The sequence below is a fragment of the Brienomyrus brachyistius genome, unplaced genomic scaffold (assembly GCF_023856365.1).
Source record: "Brienomyrus brachyistius isolate T26 unplaced genomic scaffold, BBRACH_0.4 scaffold142, whole genome shotgun sequence".
NCBI lineage: Eukaryota > Metazoa > Chordata > Actinopteri > Osteoglossiformes > Mormyridae > Brienomyrus > Brienomyrus brachyistius.
In genome coordinates, this window is record NW_026042417.1 from 215,197 (window position 1) to 236,019 (window position 20,823).

The 20,823-nt window shown below is 42.0% G+C and overlaps 1 protein-coding gene across 3 annotated transcripts in view; it reads right to left on the reverse strand.

The window, feature by feature from the left end:
- Nucleotides 1-1,014: 1,014 nt before the first annotated feature.
- The window catches only part of LOC125727986 (chromodomain Y-like protein 2), a 45,682-nt gene continuing 25,873 nt past the window's right edge, over nt 1,015-20,823 (reverse strand). For all 3 annotated transcript variants that reach the window (XM_049005007.1, XM_049005006.1, XM_049005008.1), the window contains 5 exons: nt 19,644-19,861; nt 12,768-12,940; nt 9,775-9,985; nt 9,002-9,145; nt 1,015-7,032 (listed from right to left, as the gene is read on the reverse strand). In XM_049005007.1, the coding sequence (XP_048860964.1) occupies nt 6,874-7,032; nt 9,002-9,145; nt 9,775-9,985; nt 12,768-12,940; nt 19,644-19,861 (905 nt within the window). In that variant the 3' untranslated portion in view covers nt 1,015-6,873. The remainder of the gene's footprint in view (nt 7,033-9,001; nt 9,146-9,774; nt 9,986-12,767; nt 12,941-19,643; nt 19,862-20,823) is intronic.

Consider the following 20,823-nt stretch of genomic DNA (forward strand, 5'->3'; position numbering starts at 1 on the left):
TCAGGAAGCTGAAACAACAACAATGCCTATATGAGCTCCCTCACAATCATTCTTTGCCATGTATTGATTGTTTTTCACGTTCTGTTAGTTTTGGAGGTAATTGTGAGCCATTTGAACATGTTTGAAGCATAATGTTTACAATTTTATCATTAAAGAAGTGCATAAAATATTCACTACCGAAATTACTCAGCAGCAGAGGTTCAGCCTTATTTGTTAGATAAACTATTGCTTTAAAACGGTAATGAGCTATCGGCATCAATAAGGTTAGAATAATGGGCTGAATGTGCCCTATAAAGGGCTTGCAGGCTGTCGGACCATCCCGACTTGAACACTTCTAAGCCTGTGGATTTCCATTTCCACTCCAATCTGTGGCCCTCCTGCTTGTAAGAGTGTGTGTGATCATTAAACCACAGGGAGCATCTGCTGGTTTTCACCATTTCATTTTCCAAAGGCGCTGTTTTGTCTAAAAACTACTAACCGCTGTATTGAAGTCATGGATGTCTTCATTGACATCTGTACTAGACATGAAGTTCACATAATTTACTGCATTAATAAATCGTAAGGAATTTCTATCATTTAGGTGATTTGTCCTAATAATTTTCTCTGCCATAGTCTAAGAGGGTGGCTCAAGCACGAAGGTGATTAGAAAATGGTCAGAGAAGGATTTATTCAGTGTACAGACAGATGCACGATGAACATAAACTCCGTGAGTGATAATCAAGTCTAGTGTATGACTGTGAACATGTGTTGGTCCCAGTATGTGTTGGTCCCAGTATGTGTTGGTAACGTTCAACAGAGTCCAGGAGGGACAGGAAACTTCTGCTGAATTCACTAGTTTCCATGAAACTTAAACATACTTTTCATGATGACTAAGCTTTACATGCAGCCATGTTCTTTGAATAACTGCCCTGAGCCCTGACTGCACAAGCTACCGAAAGGACCTGTGACATATGAAAGCATCACAGCGTGACTCAGAACGCAACATGCAGAATTCACCACACAAAAGCCAAGGTGTTCAAATTAATTACATGGTTTATTCAAAGCAGCTTCTCATCCACAAGTATAAATACTGAATCTCATCGACAGACATGAAAAATACAACTTCTAAGGCACCCAGAAATTCATAGACTAGGTAAAGAGGACATACTGTACAAAGTTACATCTGAGAAATTCTCCACTGTAAGAGCAAGAAGGTGGGGGGGGGGGGGGGCTGTTTGAGCAAGTACATACCATACTTCCTAATATGGGATGCAGCTGCACTTCAAGTTTTAAAGGAAAACGTTACACAGAGGTATTTAATGTAATGTTTTATAATTTAGTCGTACATCTATGTGTGTGAGATATATCTGCCAATTTATAGGCCATTATCAATTTGATATTTATTGGCGAAAATGAAGGGGTTAACCGTCACAATCAGCAAATCAGTCTCAACCCAGAGATGGAAATAAACAGTAAACAGGGATGTAAACTTTGTGGTACTATATTTCATTTAATTATTTAAAACTTTCATTAAGTTAGATATTCTAACCTTTCAATTATAAATTTGGTAAGAGCCCGCAATTCTGTTCAGAAGGGGCAGTTGGAAGGTGGGCAAGATGGATGGATGGATAGATTTTGATAAATCAACAGCATTTAAATATGTTTAAAATGTCTTGCATCCAATATAAAGTCAATTATTACAGTTTTAGAGGTCAGTGTTTTGATTTGTCCTATAGCAACATAATAAAGAGTAAAATAAAGTATGTTTTGGTAACTGGTGATATTCAGAAGCATTTAGTACCAATACGTATTTTTTACTATAACAAGCTCTAACAAACTAATGTTATATAAAATTATAGAACATTTATATTTTCTAAATATCAATAAAAAATAATGAACTTGGGCAGAAATAAGTAAAATTGCAGATCAAAAGGTTTACTCTTATGCAATATATATAAAGCATCTCTATTGCACTAAATAAATTTAGATTCTGTGAGATTGCATGTTCTTGTGAAGGAGATGGAAATTCACTTGTAAATCTCTATTAAACTGTATGTATCTTATCCTACATAAATTAAAAGGAACATTTGTTATTAAACTTGCCTTAGGAAAAGACATGCATTTATGCATAATACATAGAGGCTGTGTGTGTAAAGCAACATACAAATTTTATAGACTCATCTGGAGGCTCTGTTTGTGTTCTTTGCATGTAGAATATCCACCATTCCCACTTTACACTCGATACTAATCTACTCCTGTACCGACTGCAGAAGTGCCAGTCAGTCAACACCCAGAAATTCACAAACTGAAGCAGTTAAACGAACTATTCAGTTTGATGAAACAATACTTTTCTGGATGGTTAAAACTATGGCACCGAACAACTCCACATCCATCCCTGCCTCCAGATCTAAAACAGGAAATTAATTCTGAATTGAATAAAAAATACATTGTGCAAGGTTTCTAGCATTGCCAAGTAATTACAAAAAAAAAGACTAAGTCCTGAAAAAATAACATTCTGACAGGCGAAGTCGATTAACAACAAAAATATGTACATGCATAATTACACAAACAGCCTACTTTGTTTACACAGATATTTCATTCACCAGTTGTCAATTTACTCAAGATTATACGAAAGTTTCACAATGCTACAACACTGTTACTTATTGTACAAATGAATACATAGGCCCACACAGAGATACCAGCTGTCTGAATCCATCCTCACATGCAGTTAAAACTACTTCTTGCTGCACATAAACTTCAACACACATCAGCCTAATTAACAGAAAAATGTGGTGGAGAAGCAAATCACTTTAGGGCAAAATACATTTACAAAAATACACATTGTCTGAGCATTGGAAATACCAAAATAATACATTTGACCTCTTCAAATATAATTACAAGCTTAATAAATTATGTCTCTGCAAGTCAATATCACTCTGCAATAATCGTATCATAAAGTTACAAGTAATCCAGGTATCCTTCCATAAACAGCATCTGTTGTTTGCATCATGTAAAGCCAGGATTGTCTGTGACCATGAAAGTGGAACTGACGGACTATCGGTAAGACTCCTGTCTCTAATGAGTCATCAGTCGTGTAAGGATAGAGTGTGGCTTCAGAGAAACCACACCATGCCTCTTGGAAAGGCGGATGGAGATTTCAGACACAAACAAACAAACAAACAAACAAACAAAAGCAATATCCAAACAATGGTCAACTAGGCGTTCAGTTTCTGACAGGTGATGATGCAGAAGGTTAAGGTTAATGTTTTGACAGTTAACATAAGTCATTACTCCGTAGACCGCAGCTGAATAATTCCTCTCTTCCCAGATGACCACTGACCACTCCATGTGGCATTCATACCTTATTTACAAATGCCACCCCCGCCCCCCAGATGCAGGAACTGATTAGAGAGTGGCCATTAATCAGAGATATTCAACAAAATTCTTCGATGCATGTTCTGTTGCAGAAGTGTGCAAGATGCAATCAAATCAACATAATCAAGGAAATAAGCAGCCCGTTTATGCTCATAGGACAGGCTAGTAAGTACTGCTTTACTAATTAAACATAATGCTACCAGATAAACAAGACAGAGATGTAGAAAGTAAAGCTAAGGCAATGATAGCAATGGAAAGGTTTAAGTTATGCTAAATGTGTTTCCTGGTGGAAATTTAAGGTTATAGTGTACAGATTGCGATGTTGCTCAAGCCATTGAACTTTAAATTGACTTTACATTTAAATTGAAATTTTAAGGTGCTGCAGCAGGATTAAAGCACAACTGCATGGCCTGGTGAACACACTCGATTTTTTAAATTTTATTTTAATTTTAAAAGCAGAAGCAAATGCTGTTTTTTTTCCTCACCCGTACATAAATCAGGGGTGTTAAACTCATGCTCTCCTCAATGCATGCAGTTCACTGAAACAGTTTTGATGGTAGAGTCAATTAAGTAGCTCCTGTCCGCACCAACGTTATCAATGGTTTAGAGACTGTTGCACGTATTGTCGCTTCACTGGACCAAGGTAGAGAAGCAGGGCATCAGGTTCGATATCTTTTGTCCTAAAATAGTCAGTCATACACTAAAAGATGAAACAGGTACTGCCCATTTTCCAGCTGTTCCACTAGGCTTGGACCATAAAAACATGATTTGATACCAGAACTGGAAGTTGGCTCATTTCTAATTGGGACCAGTAAAGAATGGTGCCCTCACCCTTCAGTCTATTGATGTGCTCAGTCGCAGACTTAATGGAAGAATCTAGAGTCAGGTGGAAGAATCAATGTAGTTTGCACTGGTTACGAGCCGATACGGTTATGCTCTCTGTCCTTTTGCAAAGCCTGTCCTTGTTCAATAATCTATATAGTCCGATATGAACCTTTTAAAGGGGACTCTCAGAAAAGGACCTTATATAATATTACCCTTTAGTTACATACGAGATCCACACTGCGATCAAATGTGAAAACTGAAATTGCATATCAGCTTTTATGGAGAATTCCATCTTCAAACAGTGTTAAAATAACAACAGGAGATAAAATTATAACAACATCCCTGATCAAATATCACATTTTAAGTTTATGTAATCATTGCCCTGACTCACAAGAAGCCAAACAAAGTAAGCTTGCTTCTGTGGTTAAGCCAGGCTCCAAAGTGGGGATGGAAGTCAGACAGAGTCTCAGTGGTTTGAGCCTAACATGTTATATTGAGTCAGGCCTATAGAGATCATTATTACACACATTACAGGGTTTACAGGTATTGATATTCCGTCATCCAATATTCTATTATAGAAGGGAAGAGAAAGGCGAAAAGCCAAGTAACATGAAGAGCAGTATTTGTGCTTCACTTTCTGCCAGACGGGCCCCCTTTGTTGTGTTGACAAACACAATGAAACATAACAAGAAGTCATGACTCCGATGCTTCCTCACGGACAATCTAACTGATCACCTCGCACAGCTGATTCTCTAGCTTTTGCTTCCTCTTTTTTGATCATGACTTCTCTTTAACAATAACATTTTTCCAGTCTACTTTCTCATTACTCGAAGGACGCGAGTTCCCTACACCCGATCTTAGGCAATGTCTGTTTTAACCAGATTAGGGAGACAGAATTCCAGGTTCAGACCACGGTCACACATCCCGATTACCCCTGAGTTCAATGCGTTCCTGGGTAAACAAGGGAGGGACTTGTGTTTCACTTCTGTAACCAATCGCAGTCTTCATTGTATGTCATTGCTACCTTGGGCCATTTTCTTCCTCTTTTTCAAATTCATCAATTTGGAGGTACTGTGGGGCTCACTGGCCTAAGCCTCTGAGCTTGTAATCAGAAGCTTACTGCTTCAAACCCAGCCTTAGCAGCCGCCCTTGTGTGAGGTTCTTAATCCCCAGCTTGATATAATTATCATCAAATAAAGACACCCTTGCATTGGCCTGAACAGCCTTTGCAGGTTAGGATGTTCCTATTTTCCATCTATAATATGCCCCTTAACAAGGCACACACAACAAAATGGATACTTTAAAACAGAGTTTCCAACCCAGTCCAGCTCCCAGCCAATCAGGAGCACCGAATACATGGCACAGGTGCGCTGGGAGCTGAGAGGAAGCAAAAATGTGGACTGTCCGGGGTTCAGCGTGGACTGGGTTGGGAAAGGCTGCTTTAGAAATCTGTGTACCTTGTCACTTAACAAAAAACATTGGTTTTAATTAATGTGGTGATGTCATACAATGAAAACTATGACTGATTAAAGAAGAGAAATGCAAGCACCTCCCTTTTATACGTTAAACTCAAGTCAAGATGTGCGACCATAAGACAAGGTCATGGATTCCACAGATCATGCATCAAACGGAACCTGCACATTATTGTTATTTACAATCCACTTCCAGGCGAGGGAAGCCTCTAGAACATTCTAGACAAAATTTTTGCGTACTGGCAGTTGCTAGGTACAATGTTATTGGCTGACAGACTGTCACAAAATGTCCATTTTAAGGTGGTCATCTGGTCTCTGCTAACCCGAGAATGATGAAAGTTCAATCCTATGAGAACATTTTAAAAAACCCTGTCATACCCATTTCATTATATTATATAATTCATACCTTCGTCTATGCTGATAGTATCTCCCCAGAATGAAGTGATCTCATAAATGTTAGGAACATAAACCATAAACAGTTTTATTTTCACATTATTAGACAAAGCTTTTATGTGGTTTTGTGTGGACTCGGCTCTGTCAGGCAAAATATAGGAATGTGTCATAGACGACCAGCAGATCAAATTATTCATGAAAGCTTTGGTTTAAAAAAAGAACAAAACCCATAACCTGTGATACCAAAAAAGAAAACAAAGAATTCTCAACTGATCCACATAAATATTTTCTCTTATGCCTTCAAAACCAAAACAAAATTTCAATACCTGTTTTTGTAGTAGGAAGCATTACATAAATTTACAAATAAATAAAAAAATGAGCGATAATGTTGTTTTGCGACACCTGACGATGTCATCAGGTCTGTGGAATGCAATGACAGGCACCTGTCAGGAGAGTGTCGGGGTGGTTACTATGGAGACGAGTCCTTCACACCATCCCAGCAGTTAGCAGCCAAGTATTCCAAGGGTACGGGCTGCCCCCCTTTTCTCGGGGAGATGGAACTGCCACTTGCCCCCTACTAGGAATGATGGCCGTCAGCAGCGCATTGCCACAGTGCAGCCCCGAGGAGGACAAACTGCCACATGGACTGGAAAGTTGTTCACTAGCAGTTGATTCCTGCGCATTGCATGGCGTTGCTTTCTGCGAGTTGGAGATGGGCAACGTCGGGCCTTTTGGATCTTATTCTTGTGGTTGGTGGGACTGGGTAGGGGTTGGGGTCTGGGGTCCTGGTTGCACTGATCCTGACCAATTGCCCAAAGGAGCATGAGCATCAGGCTTCACAGATCTTCTCCTGCAGGTACGTGAAGAGTGACTCCAGGCCTTTAGTGGAGCTCCACAGCTGTTTCAGCATCTGACACTCCTTCTCGTTGACCTCCTCCAACACGGACCTCAGGAAGCTCCGCACTAAGCACTTCGACTCCTCCAGAACCTTCGAAGCATGAGGAAAACACCAGATGGAGTGAGATGGGTGATGAAGAGAGCATGACCTTTGGAGCAGGAAAACCCACATCCACTTGTTATCTTTACTACCAGGACACGGGGAGATCCCTGCTTTGCTCATGGTCATGAAATGTTCCAAGGGAAAGTACCCAGGAAAAAACCTGTCTAATGTGGAAATGCATGTATAAAATGAGGTAATGCTTTACATTAACTGCACCTTCATAATGCATTCATTACGCATTCATAGACCGTTCGTAAGTATCATGTACTGTAAGTACACCTTAACATCCTAACATACCTAAGCAGCTTAAATATACTTTAATAACAGATATTATGTGATTCTACAATGATAATGATTGCTATTACAATATAATGTTTATCGATGTGTATTAAAGCTGTTAAGGTGTGTTAGAATCCTTCAATCAAAAGGCTGCAGTTTCCTACAATGGCTATAAAATAGCTTCACACCTGAAAATAACAACAGCATCCAGGGGAATAATAAATGCTTAAAACTGCAGTTGTGATGAACCTATATGGAGGATGCTGTCATCAAACCATAAGTTTGCTAAACTTTTGATTGTAACTAAGTTATTTGGACAGACGAAGCAAAACTAGACAATTTCAACAACAAATTCGAGAAGCATAATTGGTGTAAAGAGAGGCATGTGCAAAACAATCTGCTTTACTTTGAAGTTTGATGGTGGATGTCTGATGTTTTGTCTTCCTGGGAACCAAGTGATGTCATACATCTGATCATCGACCAATAGGTTTTAGTTCAACATTTGGCTCCCTCTGCTAAGAGGCTAAAACTGGAATACAGCTGGATCCTCTAGCAGGATAATTACCCAAACCATAGCTCCAAATCCACACAAAAAAGGTACACTGACAACATGCCATGCTCTCGCGATGGTCATTCCCTGACCTGAACTGCACTGAACACCAGTCAACCGGTCCACAAGTAAGAATCATGAACTCTAATATATGGAATAATATGGAGATATTCCTTATAGGGGAATGGTTTCAGCCCCCTATGCTACACCAAAGAGAGGCTGCTGAATGCAGAGGTGATTTTTTTAATGAGGAATAAAAATGCTTTTGGGTAAAATATTCCATCTGAGCAGTGGAGCCCATATAAATCAATATAAATTTGTGACATTAATGAACATTTGAAAAACAAAGGAAGTTTATCCAGCAATTTATGCAGTATGTAATTCTTTAGGGCAACCATCCATCCATCCATCCATCCATCCATCCATCTTCAGGGATGCGGGAGGACCTGCAGTCTATGGACGCAAGGCATGGAACAACTCAGGATGGGGCACCAACCCATCGCAGGCACACTCACACACCGTTCACTCGCACACACCCCTACGGACAATTTGGTAACTCCAATTAACTTCAGTATGTTTTTGGAATGTGGGGGGAAACCGGAACACCCAGAGGAATGATTACAATGTGCAAACTCCACACACACAAAGCCACTGCACCACCATGCCGCTTCCTTAGGGCACTCTAACTATATTTTTATATACTTATATAAACAACCATATATTGCAGATGTTCTTCCATTTCTGCCCTCTAATGCAAAACATTCAACTTCTGTGTTGAGTCACAGTTCCAAGAGACCTCTCCTCGGGGAGGAACAGACAGCCCATTTTTGGGAGGGAGCATAAATGTGCACTGTCTGGCAGGGAGCTGGGAGGGAGCATAAATGTGCACTGTCTGGCAGGGAGCTGGGAGGGAGCATAAATGTGCACTGTCTGGCAGGGAGCTGGGAGGGAGCATAAATGTGCACTGTCTGGCAGGGAGCTGGGAGGGAGCATAAATGTGCACTGTCTGGCAGGGAGCTGGGAGGGAGCAAAAACGAGGACCGTCCGGGGGTTCCCGAGGACTGAGACTGGAAACACTGCTCTGCCCGTCCCCGGACACACAAACCCACAAACTCAAGAGGATCCTACCACAGCACTGCAAGTGGCCATTTCCCTCACGCGTAGCATCACCTCCTGGCTGAAGGTGGTTGGCCAGAAGACCTGCGAAACCAGTCCTCGACTGCAGGCCTCCTGAGCCGTGAGCTTCCTCCCACAGAACAGCATCTCATTGGCCTGCCAGGAAAAACCAGTGGGTGGGGTCACAGGTTAGAGAGAGTTTGTGCTGTGCATGTCGCGGAACTATCAGTGAGATATGATCGTTCTGTGAACACCGTGTGCAAATCACTTCCTCCTCTCTCACACAGGGACGAGCTACCCTGCTTAATTTATCATTCACGTAACAGCTTCCTACATGAGACAGGATAGCCCTGCCATCACTACATACACAAAACTCCACCATCCTTAGACCCTGTAAGACGTTTATTTTCTAAAAATAATAATAACTGTGGCTGTAGTCACAAGCACCAATGATACTTGCATATCTTCTGTCACGATATAGCATAATATTTTAACCAATGTTTATGGACATGAAACCATCACGGATAAATATCGCAAATACCAGATTGCCAATTTTTAATGGGATATATAAAACAAAACCATAACCCATATTGATTGTATATAAACAAAACATTAAGCTATTTGCAAACTTATTTAGTTTACATAATTTAAAACATTATGTTAGAATAGTGTTGGATTGTAAGACCCAAATTATTTGCCCCTCCCCCCTGAAGGCGTCTGCCAATCAGGGGATCTTTAGCTTGTGGGTGGTTTGGAACAGGCTCTCTCCAAGCGAAGTGACTCACCAGGGCTACTCCCAAGATCTGAGGGAAGGTGTAAGACGAGCAGCCGGTGGGCGTGAGCCGGGTGCTGGCGCATGGGGTCTGGAACCAGGCCTTCTCACTGGCCCACACGATGTCACACAGGGGCAGTATGGATGCTCCCAGGCCAAGAGCTGGCCCATTGATGGCCACCACGATGGGCTTCTTGAAGTGCAGGAAAGCTCTCACGAAATCCCTGAAATTGCATGCGACACTCTTTCAGACGTATGAGCCAAAATCCATGCCTTTTTCATACAGAGTGGTAAAGAAGGAAAAATTCTAAGCTACAAACACCATTAAAGCTTATTCTGGGGTAGCGCTGTACAATATCTTACAAACAGGTCATCATCTTACAGAGTATAGGCCTGTAAACATGCAGGAAAGGCAAATGCACCTCAGCCAAGGCAGGCTGCTGGAATTTGGAGCAAACAAGCACGGAGCCGTCCTTTCAGTTATTGAAGAGACTGGATAACAGGCACGTCTGCTCCAAACACCTCGTGAGAGAGCTATACATGCAAATGAGGGCTACTGCACACCCAATTATGTATTAAAGCACTCGTTGTTGTGTTTTAATGAGATTACACCAACAGGAGGTGACTGACAACAGATCTCCCGCTGCTCGCTAGCAGCCTGGTCCTCACTGGCGAGCCCCGGTGGTATCCTGACGGAGGCCAGAGCACGATTCAATCTGCACTGCGATCTCACTGCCACTTCTAGGAGGTGCAAACTCTTTGGTCTTTCCCCCCCCCATTACTCACCCCTGCCTCAATTAACAGTGCTAACTAAACAGAAAACACGAACATTTATAGACTTCTCCGTGAAAAATGACGTAATTCTCGCAGGACTAATATAACATTTATCTATCCATCCATCCACCTAGATAAAGAGCAGATTTATCCAGTTCACCTTCTTATCAATATCAATACTCTCAACCATCCACCCCAGCCAAAAACTAATCAGCGAACGCCGTTTAGTTTCACACAAGGAGGCTAAGTATAATTACAACAGCAGGCCGAAGCACACGTCATGGTGGGGGGGTCCAAACCAGGCCACACCCTGAGCTCATGTTATACTTATGTGACAAATAAAAGCTGAAACCTGAAACTGCTGTTCTGACACAGACGCTTTAGCCCTGTCCTCCTACATGCTTCCTCTAGCTGCCTTGCACTGCAGCAGTGTTAAGCTTTGAGACTGAATAAGCGCTTCAGTCTTTCTGTCAGAGCACTTCACTACATTACCAGGGATCTGAATGCACAACCTACAGAGCCGAGAACAAGCTCAGACCGTTTTTCTCATACTTGACTTGGCAGAACCCATGCATGGGTTCGGAAGGTGCTTTTGGACTCTGAAGAATTCATTTCTTCAATGTTCTTTGAAGAATTCTTTTCAATTTGCGTTAATTTGTCAGTATTTCCAATCGGCACATCTGCCTCTGACTGAGAGTATAAAGACACTCGACAGTGAAAATAAGGTTTAATAGAGATGCTCACATTACTGCTACATCATAGTGCTTTACATGTGGACAGTGCGGCACATTTCTCCTGCCTACATAATCTTTAGATTTTTCTTTTATATTTCTGTTAACAAAAAAAAATATTCTTGTGATTTTCTCAAGGAAATGAGTTATAAATTTAGTATTTTACAGACTAGTTTTCATAGTTTTCAACCACGTTTTCCGGAACTCATATGCAAAAGCTTTAAAATCGCTTTCCATTGTGAGTTTCTTTTCCGTCTTCCTCTCACAATCCAAAGGTATGTGAATTGGTCTTGCCTAATCGCTCCTGTTTTCTTTTTGTGTGTGTGTGAGTGTGTGTGTGTGTGTGTGTGTGTGTGTGTGAGTGAGTGTGTGTGTGCGCGCCTGCACACTGTGATGGACTGATAACAATCGAGTGTGCATTTTGCTTAATTTTTCCTGGAAGAGGGTCCAGGCTCACTCTGCATTAGGCAGGTAGTTACAGGAAATGGGTGAATGCATGATCAGACTCTGGAGGCAAAGACCCTGCGGACACATTCACGCTCATTCCCAAAGAGACCTATACAGGTATGTGAACATATCAGTGCCAGAATGTTCCTCACATCCACCACACATATTTTCACATCGCTGCTACACATTTCCCATTTCTGGAAATGGAAAAACTCTTAGAACAACAATGATCTGTACAACAACAATCACAAGCCTTCACGGAGTCAGTCATACATACAGAACGGAGATACAGTGATGTAAAATATGTAGAAATTATTTCTCTGGAGTTTTGACTGAATGCATCATTGTTCACATTCTATCACATGTTGCGCTGGAAGAAATTGAAAGGTAGAAGTAAGTGGGACAGTGGCTCGGTGTTCTCTGCTGACATGTAACCACAAGTGAGTGGCTGCTCTCTGCCACAGGAAAGTATCTTTAACTCTGTTATGATAAGTTACAAATAAATATCTGTCATCACCGCCCCACTGTTTCATTATGGACTGATGGCAAACAGCGCGTCTGTGGCTGAATTTTCAATCACCTCTGTGCATGTCATACAGGTTTGTGTTCGTCTGCTTTTTATTCAGGGAGGTGAGAGAGACATTATTCAGGTGGGGGTGGAGGGGGGGGGAGGTGCTTTCCCCAGCCTCATTGCGACCCAGCAGACTCCGTGTGACCTCCTGAGCTCCCCCGGGTTAACCCTCATGCACCAAGACTGTACGCAAGTCACAGAAAAATCAAGCGGATGTTCGGAAACTGATCACGTTCTTCACCTCCAGAATTTAGGTAGACATATATGAGTGTTTTTGTGCATGAAAAATAAAGACTCAAAAAAAAAAAAAAGAGAACAGCAGTAAGTAGAGACTCACCACTTATTTTTAAAGCCAATCCTTCCGTTATTGTAAACGATCACTGCTAAAAATACCTGGGCACCATCTGCACAAACCGGAACACTTTGGGACATTCGGCAGATAAGCAGTACATTAACGCACAGCGCGGCCACGCGTCTTCTCACCGTATCGCATCTGCGATCCTGTTGCTCTCCTTTCTCCGGTCGGTGGACAGCCGGCCTATGAGGTACGAGTGATCCAGCCCGCTGCAGAAAACGCTGCCGACGGCGCTGAGCAGCAGGAGCTTGCTGCTGTCGGTGGCCGCGTTACTCAGAGCCCGGCTCACCTCCTTCATGATCTGCAGAGGAACGGCACAGAGAGAGCTGGGTGACGGAGCCGGAGGTCACCCGCTGCGGCCTCTTGCCTAGGTGTGGGGGAGACATTCAGGTGATGTGCGGTTTCAAGAGTGGACCTCCATCGCGGAGTTACGCATGATCGGCCTCCTTCGGCCAACAAGCCTTATTTGACTTAGAGCCGCAGAGATATCGACTAAGGTCACTTTGCTGCTACTAATACTGCTACTAGTCAGAAATCCTTAACAACTGGCTTCTAATATGCGTAAAAGACCCTTTACATCTCTAGACGTAGAAGCTGTTCTAGACTAAAGCAAAGATAGAAACACAAAGGGAGGGAATACAAAGACCTTTTTTTGGAGGCGGGGGACTGTGGTGGGTGTGAATGACTATCCCATCGCTGCCTGTGGGGGCGTGAATAAAATGCCCAGTAAAAACACCAGGCCTTTCCACAGACCCGCTGGATTGGAGCACCCAGTACTGACACCTACTGATTCCACACGTCATACATGTTATATGTCATTTTACAGAAGTGTAGATGGGGAAAAAAAACACAAAGGATTAAGATAGTAAGCAAATGACAATGAGGCTGCATTACCAAAATACATTTTAAATATAACAAACCTTGGCGGAGCAAGTGGACAGACTCTGTAGGGGCTTTTTTTTTGGGGGGGGGGGGGGTGTATTACTGAATGTCTTTTAGTCTGATGACGACCTACAGCTGCTGTAGTGTAATATGAAGCCAGCAGCTTTTTCAAGGTTCAGAAGCTCTTATAGTCCTTCTGCTGATTGAATTATTGCTGCAGTAAATGTTAAGTATAGTAAAAGCTATATGAGCTGGTAATGTTTAAATTAGGGGCGGCATTGTGGGTAGAGAGAGGTGGGGGACAAGCCAGCAGATCGATATGAGGGAGGGGGGGGGCATCACACCCAACCTCTCCATCCCACCTCAGCCCCGACATTTTAATCATTTCATCTCAGCCATGCATCAACTTGGACTAACTTTGCACATTACAGACTCGGAGTTCCGGCCACTCAGGCTCCGGCCTGGTAATTTACACCTTCCCGGTTGGTGGGTGTATGTGTGCGTAGACTTTCAATGTTTTCCTTGTGTATTGTGGATTTCCTCTAGATACTTCCCATATAGGAATTTAAATAATTTATTACACCTATAAACTTTCAGTCTACAATTAAATATTGATAAAGACGCGTGGACACCGAGGAGGGGCAGTCTAAAGCAGTGATTCTCAGCTCGGCCCTCAGGGAGCCGCAGACAGTCCACATTTCTGCTCCCTCCCAGCCCCAGTTAGGTAGAGGGGACCAAAAAATGTAGACGGTCTGGGGGGATCCCTCAGGACTGGGCTGAGAATCACTGATCTAACATCATCTCCAAGCGTGTTGCTACTCTTTCAGAGCAGGTGTAGTTGCAGATGCCCCTGAGATGGAGGATGCCGTTGTCGTTGATGAAAAGGATCAATTAGTGCTTGTGCAGTAAAAAGGCTAAAGGAATGAATAAGGTAGTAAATTTTTGCATTATGTATTCTGATATCACAAATCAGGGACTGTGATGTTTTCATTTCAGAGTTGTGCATTTTTTAAAGGGGGGTTATTGGAGGTTGTATGAGAATTACAGCATCCCACTAAAACTGGAACAAAAACAGTTACTGATAATTCATTTTCTAAATGTCTAAACCAGCATCCATTTCTGGTCCTCCGCGCATAGGTTCATTTTACAGCTTAATAAACTGAAGAAAACATGTTAAATGTAACTGCTGGTGAAGATGTGGTATAATTTTCCATTGTATCAAATTGTCACCAGTAATTTTAATCACTAGAAAGTAACCAGTAATACAGCCTTTGAAAATGATTTTTAAATAAATCAGTGGTAGTTAATTAACAGTTAACTAAAGGGTTGGTTAAATGAAATGAAGATTCTATCAAATGATAGAATAAAGAGTGTACATTGTATTAGTCCAAATGCATGCAGGGGATTAGTAAGATTCACATTTACAAGCAATGCATTCTGTTACAATTTGCATCATGCAACACATTTAATTAATAACCTATTGAAGCCTAATGAATTACGAACTGAACAGGACTGAAGGGCGGGATAATCAGTGCTGTTGTGGACAGGCTTTAAAGGGCTTTGAAGTAACACTGCTCTAGAGCATGGAATCCTTCATTTTAACAGAAAATCTTAAATTGGGAGCAGTTCAGGACACAATTACTTAAGGATGTGTTGAAATTGATGAGAAACTGTCTAAGTGCTGTCCTGTAGCTTGGAATCAAGAAGAACTAGAAGAGTTTCTGAACGAAGGTGGAGCAAAATTCAATACAGATACAAACAGTTGGTTTCTGCGAGACGGTACAGTTTCCTGTGTCATCCAAGAAAACTATCCATCCATCCCATCCATCCATTTTCCAAACCGCTTATCCTATTGGGTCACAGGGGGTCCGGAGCCTATCCCGGAAGCAATGGGCACGAGGCAGGGAACAACCCAGGATGGGGGGCCAGCCCATCGCAGGACGCCAAGAAAACTACCATGTCTCAAAATAAAAGTGAACTTGAAGATTAGTTTCAGCGGGTACCAGATGAATCCAGAGCTATCCACAGTGAAACACACACTCGACTTGAATCTGTCTTTAAGATCACACTCATCTTACTCAGTCTCTGACAAGCATTATTAGAATATGATAGTTTCTGGACTATCTGAAATGTGCTCAAGAGGTAAGATGGAACTAAGATTCATGGCAGCTAGATATACAAAATAATTTAAAATTTAGACTCTGACCCAGAATTCCAGCATTGAAATGTCAATGGAAGAAATGTGATATGCCACAAAATAACAGCTCCCGATAAAATTTCCGAGGAATGCTGTCACAGAAACAGCGCTCGGCAACAGAAGCATTTCTGTCACGACCACCTTGAGATTTTTGGGAAAGACAGCAAATAATTTATATATACCACATATTCTACATCAACGCTTTTTCTGCAATCATTAAATGTGTACAGAAATGCATATATATAGATGTTGATCTGAGCCCCGATTCTGTAACCATCTGACCATACTGGCACACACTGGCATTTTGTCTCATCAGTCCACACTAGGAGGCACAGGGCGCATATTTTCTACCTCTCATTTGTCTTGGACCAGGTAGGAGGGCCGTGCAGTCATACTCACATCAGACCTAATACACGTATATTTCACGGTAGGAGCCCCCTTAAATGTGTCTGTGTGTGTGTGTGTGTGGGGGGGGGAGTTTATTTAGAGACCCTTTGCCTCAACTGACAAATGCACTTTCACCAGCTGAGCTGCTAGAGGAGCCTTTTATCATTTTGGGGAAGTTCAGATATAAATTTCATTTATATGAGTCCTTTAAAGAAGCCAAGCTCAAGTCCTAACTAATGCAGTGAGAACTGGAACCCGCTGTGACAGCTGCACTGAAACCCAAAGAGATGCGCATTTAACACAACAGATCGGTCATGTGACTACATCTGCCTGTCACAGTGGGCGGAACTACTAAGCTGAAACCCCTTATTGATACGTCTCCCGCAATAGGCCTGTTAGCGCTGAGTTTCCTGTAGGCTGACAACTGCCATACATATCAAAGACAGATGAGGTTTTATATTAACTGCTGAGGGCAGACAAAGTAAGATAAGCTTTTTGGACCTGCCTCTGAATATAATGAAAGGCTAGCAAGTCTTCCTAAGTAATGTGCATTACCAACCAACCCTTGAAGACAGGCTGATTATTGACCTAAACCTGTATTTCATATATTTTACACATTTTCTCAATACAGCTGATATAGACTTCACATTCCCTTGACATTACTCTTGTTACAAGATATACTTTTAAGATGTTCAAAACACATCTGCTGAAGCAGGAACTGGATTCGAGCCAGAAAAGGAGGCCAAGTTACTGGATAATTCCTGGTTACACAAACAGTAACTGTATGGACTCTACTTTGCATAGATGACTGCAGAGAATCCAGCATGTTGTGCTGTCTACATACCCCTATGGTTATGAGATGAAAAAGCCCGTCAGATTTCTGCCTTTGCTGAATGCAGCCTGTCCTTTGATCTAAGCAGCATGCGGTAGCAGTCTGGTCGATCTCTCAGAACTCGCAGGAGACACATAAATTCCATCCCGCTCTTCATTGGAAACCCAGAAAAAAGGTCATCAGGATAAAATCCTTGTATGATCAGTATATTTAGGCATACTGCGTGTCTATGATCACCGCAAGGGAACTGACTGATGCCGCCTTGCTGACTGTTTGAGGAGGTATCTCACCAGGAATGCTTCAGCCTGAGCATATGCTGTGGAAATTAAACGGTCTTTCAGTTTCTTTACAGTGCTGGAAGCGCAGAGGGGCAGTCAGGAGAGAAGACGGCAACGGATCCCCAACCGCAAGCCCCTAAGCACTGACAGACTAAGACAACAACACGGCCCCCAGCACTCAGAAGGTGACAGGGCAGCATGCAGAATGTGACAAGCCTCGCTGTAATAGGATGGATCATGTGACGTGCCGCTGGAGATCAGCTCCGCTGTGACATCACTCACAAAACGAGTGAACCTGTACACCACACAATGCATTGTCCATGAAATTACTCACTCAAGCCCTATGTGTTCTGGGTAATGAGAATTCCCATCCCAGGTATGAGTCACCCATTGTTCCACTGAAAGAGAGGATTTCTAGGTGTCATATAGCCATGGTATATGCTAAGGGTAAGATGAACATACAGACAAGGCTCACTGAACACTTAGTTGGTGTTCAGAACTACACCTTTCTCACTTTACTGGCAGTGAAGCCATTGTGCATACTGCCAGCCAGCTCACAGTGATAATATGTTATATCACTGCAATTTACTCCTGAACAGCTTCTGAGACATTAGCATTGTTCTAAACGGCATCTAACTTGATAAAGGTATTTAAAAACCTAAATAATATTAATGATGACACTCTACTGCTCGCTATCCCTTTTCGCCTACCCAATATTATTCTCCATGAAACATATATAGGTGAGAGAGAGAGGAGAGGGGAGGTTGAGGGCCTTGCTCAAGGGCCCTCAAACATGCGTCTATTCTGCTGAAGCCAGACTCAAACCAGTCACCTTCCAATCACACGCGCAGAGACTCACCAAGCAACACGCCACACCGATGGTAACTCCTCTTTATACATCCAGTCTGACCAACACAGTTGAACGAACTCAAAGCCATTTCCACAGCAGATCTATACTCATCCTTTTAACAATTCTTTACATTGAGGAATCCATTTAAATAGATGAATGTCCATCCGGAAAATTATACAGCACTGGCTAATGACGCAGGAGTATATTCTGACAAGAGTCTAATGCACATTTTAAGATCTGCAGACAGTGACTTCCAGGAAGCTTCTCCTTTGACTTAATTTCTGAAGGGCACAGTTCACATTACATCACTGTCTTCAAACATCAACATGCATCCATTTAAAAAAAAAAAACTGTATATCAAATAAAAATTCACAGAGAAGACCATTGACAGGACAATAACCCTGCCAGAGGCTGCCAGCAACAACTGCTCGTTAGACTAGTTTTTGCATGACTTATGTAGATCGTATAAGATCTACAAACATGGCCAGTGTATGCAAGCATGTGGTGCTGAGAGACACAATCAAGTTTCCACTAACAGCTTTTCTACTCACACTGTAGTCAAAGACTCATACTTCTGACCTTCACCCCAACATTAAAATGCATCCCCATGCCAGTACAGCCATAGCACCAGGTGTTGGATACCTTTTCCAATGAATCCACTTTACAAGGCTGCTGCAGAAAGAGTCCATTCTTATCTTCATCCATGATGATAGAATTTTAATGCTTTCAAATGAATGTATGTGTTCTGTTCATGATCATTACGGCCATGACACGTGCGCCATGTGCTCAGTCAACAAAATAACACCTTAATCTCACCCTTGTAGAAGAGAATGTTTACCTACTTGTCATAGTTTTTATTTAACCTGACATATGAAACACACTATCAGTGCTACCATAAATGTAATATACAAAAAAAAATAAATAAATAATATATATATATATATAAAAATTGGGTTTAGAGGATGCCAACTTTGGTTCATGCATGTAGCATAATTTCCTGGGATCATTCAAGCAGACCTCATCACCTTGAGTATACCTCTCCATGCTTAGAAACATACGTGGATGGTTACGGAGCTGGTGTATTCAATGTAGCGTCACTTAAAAACTTAAATTCCAAATGTCCTCAGGTAGTGAACTTTCAGGGACTCAGGATGAGAATAAATATATAATTTCAGCATTCAATAGCGGAACTGTTGGGAATATTCCAGGTGACTAATTACCATAGTGCTTTTGTGGTCTTTCTGCATCCCAAGATTTGTCATCAAGAACATTCCATGTTGACGATATTTCTTTGGATACAATAATATGACAACTGTCATGCTTGTTTACCTGAAGTGGAAAAAATTCATTTTAAGCACTAACTTAACCTCTCAGATAAAAGTAGTAATAAATCATTGGTGTAGTTCATAACTCCTGTGGTAGGAAGAAATAAATCACTCTAAGCAAATATAGGTCAGAGACCACTTTCATGGAAGGCAGCAAACCGCAGCATAGATCAAGCAGAGGTGAAATACATGCCTCTGTCCATTAAACAGTGAATCACAACAGCTTTCTACAGCCTAAACACCAGCAACCTACCTCTGGGGTCAGTGCATTGTTGTCTGACGTTTGGCTTGATAGCAGCACATGCGTGAAACCTTCTTCTTTCCTGACCACGATGTCCCGGAACCGGCAGTTGCTCTCATTCTGTCGGATGTTGTATCTCAGCCTCTTGTCGAACACGTAGTCTTTCTCTTCCACCAGCTTCCGTTTCACAGAACTGTGCAAGTTCATCCCACCGTTAGAAAGCGTAGATGCTGTGTGGAGACATAATAAAGGAAGGAAGTGAGGTGTGAGGCTCATCCTGGGGTTTTTTTGCGGGCACCCAAATGGCCTGAGATGGCCTGTGTCCCCTTCAAGCACATACCACTGAGTGATCCTGTGCCAAGTGCTGAATAACTCATAAACAAGCATTCTGTATCTTCACTAATGGAAGACTACGAAAAGGCCTTCAAAATGTTTATTATTCAATTTTACTATAATTTAATTTTATTTGTATAGCATATTTTGCATTGTCTCAAAGTGCTTTGCATCATCCTGCCCAAAGCCATAAGGGAACGAGCCAGAGGTGACAGTGGCAAGGAAAAACGGCCTAATCCAAATTTTAAGATTTGTTTTGGAGGAGATCTTGACATCGGAAAATCCAAAAAAAAAATAGATACAAGGCATTCCATCGATTTGCAAACTGATGTGACAAGTGCCTACAGAGAGCTTACAGAAGACCTCAAGCCACAACTTGGCACTGATTCGCTGTGTACAGCCTCCTCTCCATAGCTGACATTGTTTAGGTGTCACTCCCCTCCTCCAAAACGTCATCAGGCGACCATTTACAAGGAATAGCAGGAGTGTGTCAAGCTCTCACACTTAAGTGTGATGCATACTGTTGTTTTGTGTGTAGACTGCACTGTGTCTCAGCAGAGTGAACACAAGGCAATGTAATCCTACCAAGGTTTACTGCGAACTAAATTACGAGTCGGCTTCTTACCTGTACGCATTACACTACCAATGCGTACAGATACTGTGATGCTGATTTAAAGCTGAATTTTTACTGTGCTGAAAATGGAACGATGTGAGTAGTCATTATCCTGATTTTTAAAGCATATTTCCAAAAACTGAAAATGAATTTCCTTCGAAACCACCATACTCCCTACCACTGACAAACCCTGGACTCTGACAAACCTTCTGCACTGAACTCACACTAATGCAGCACAATAACTCC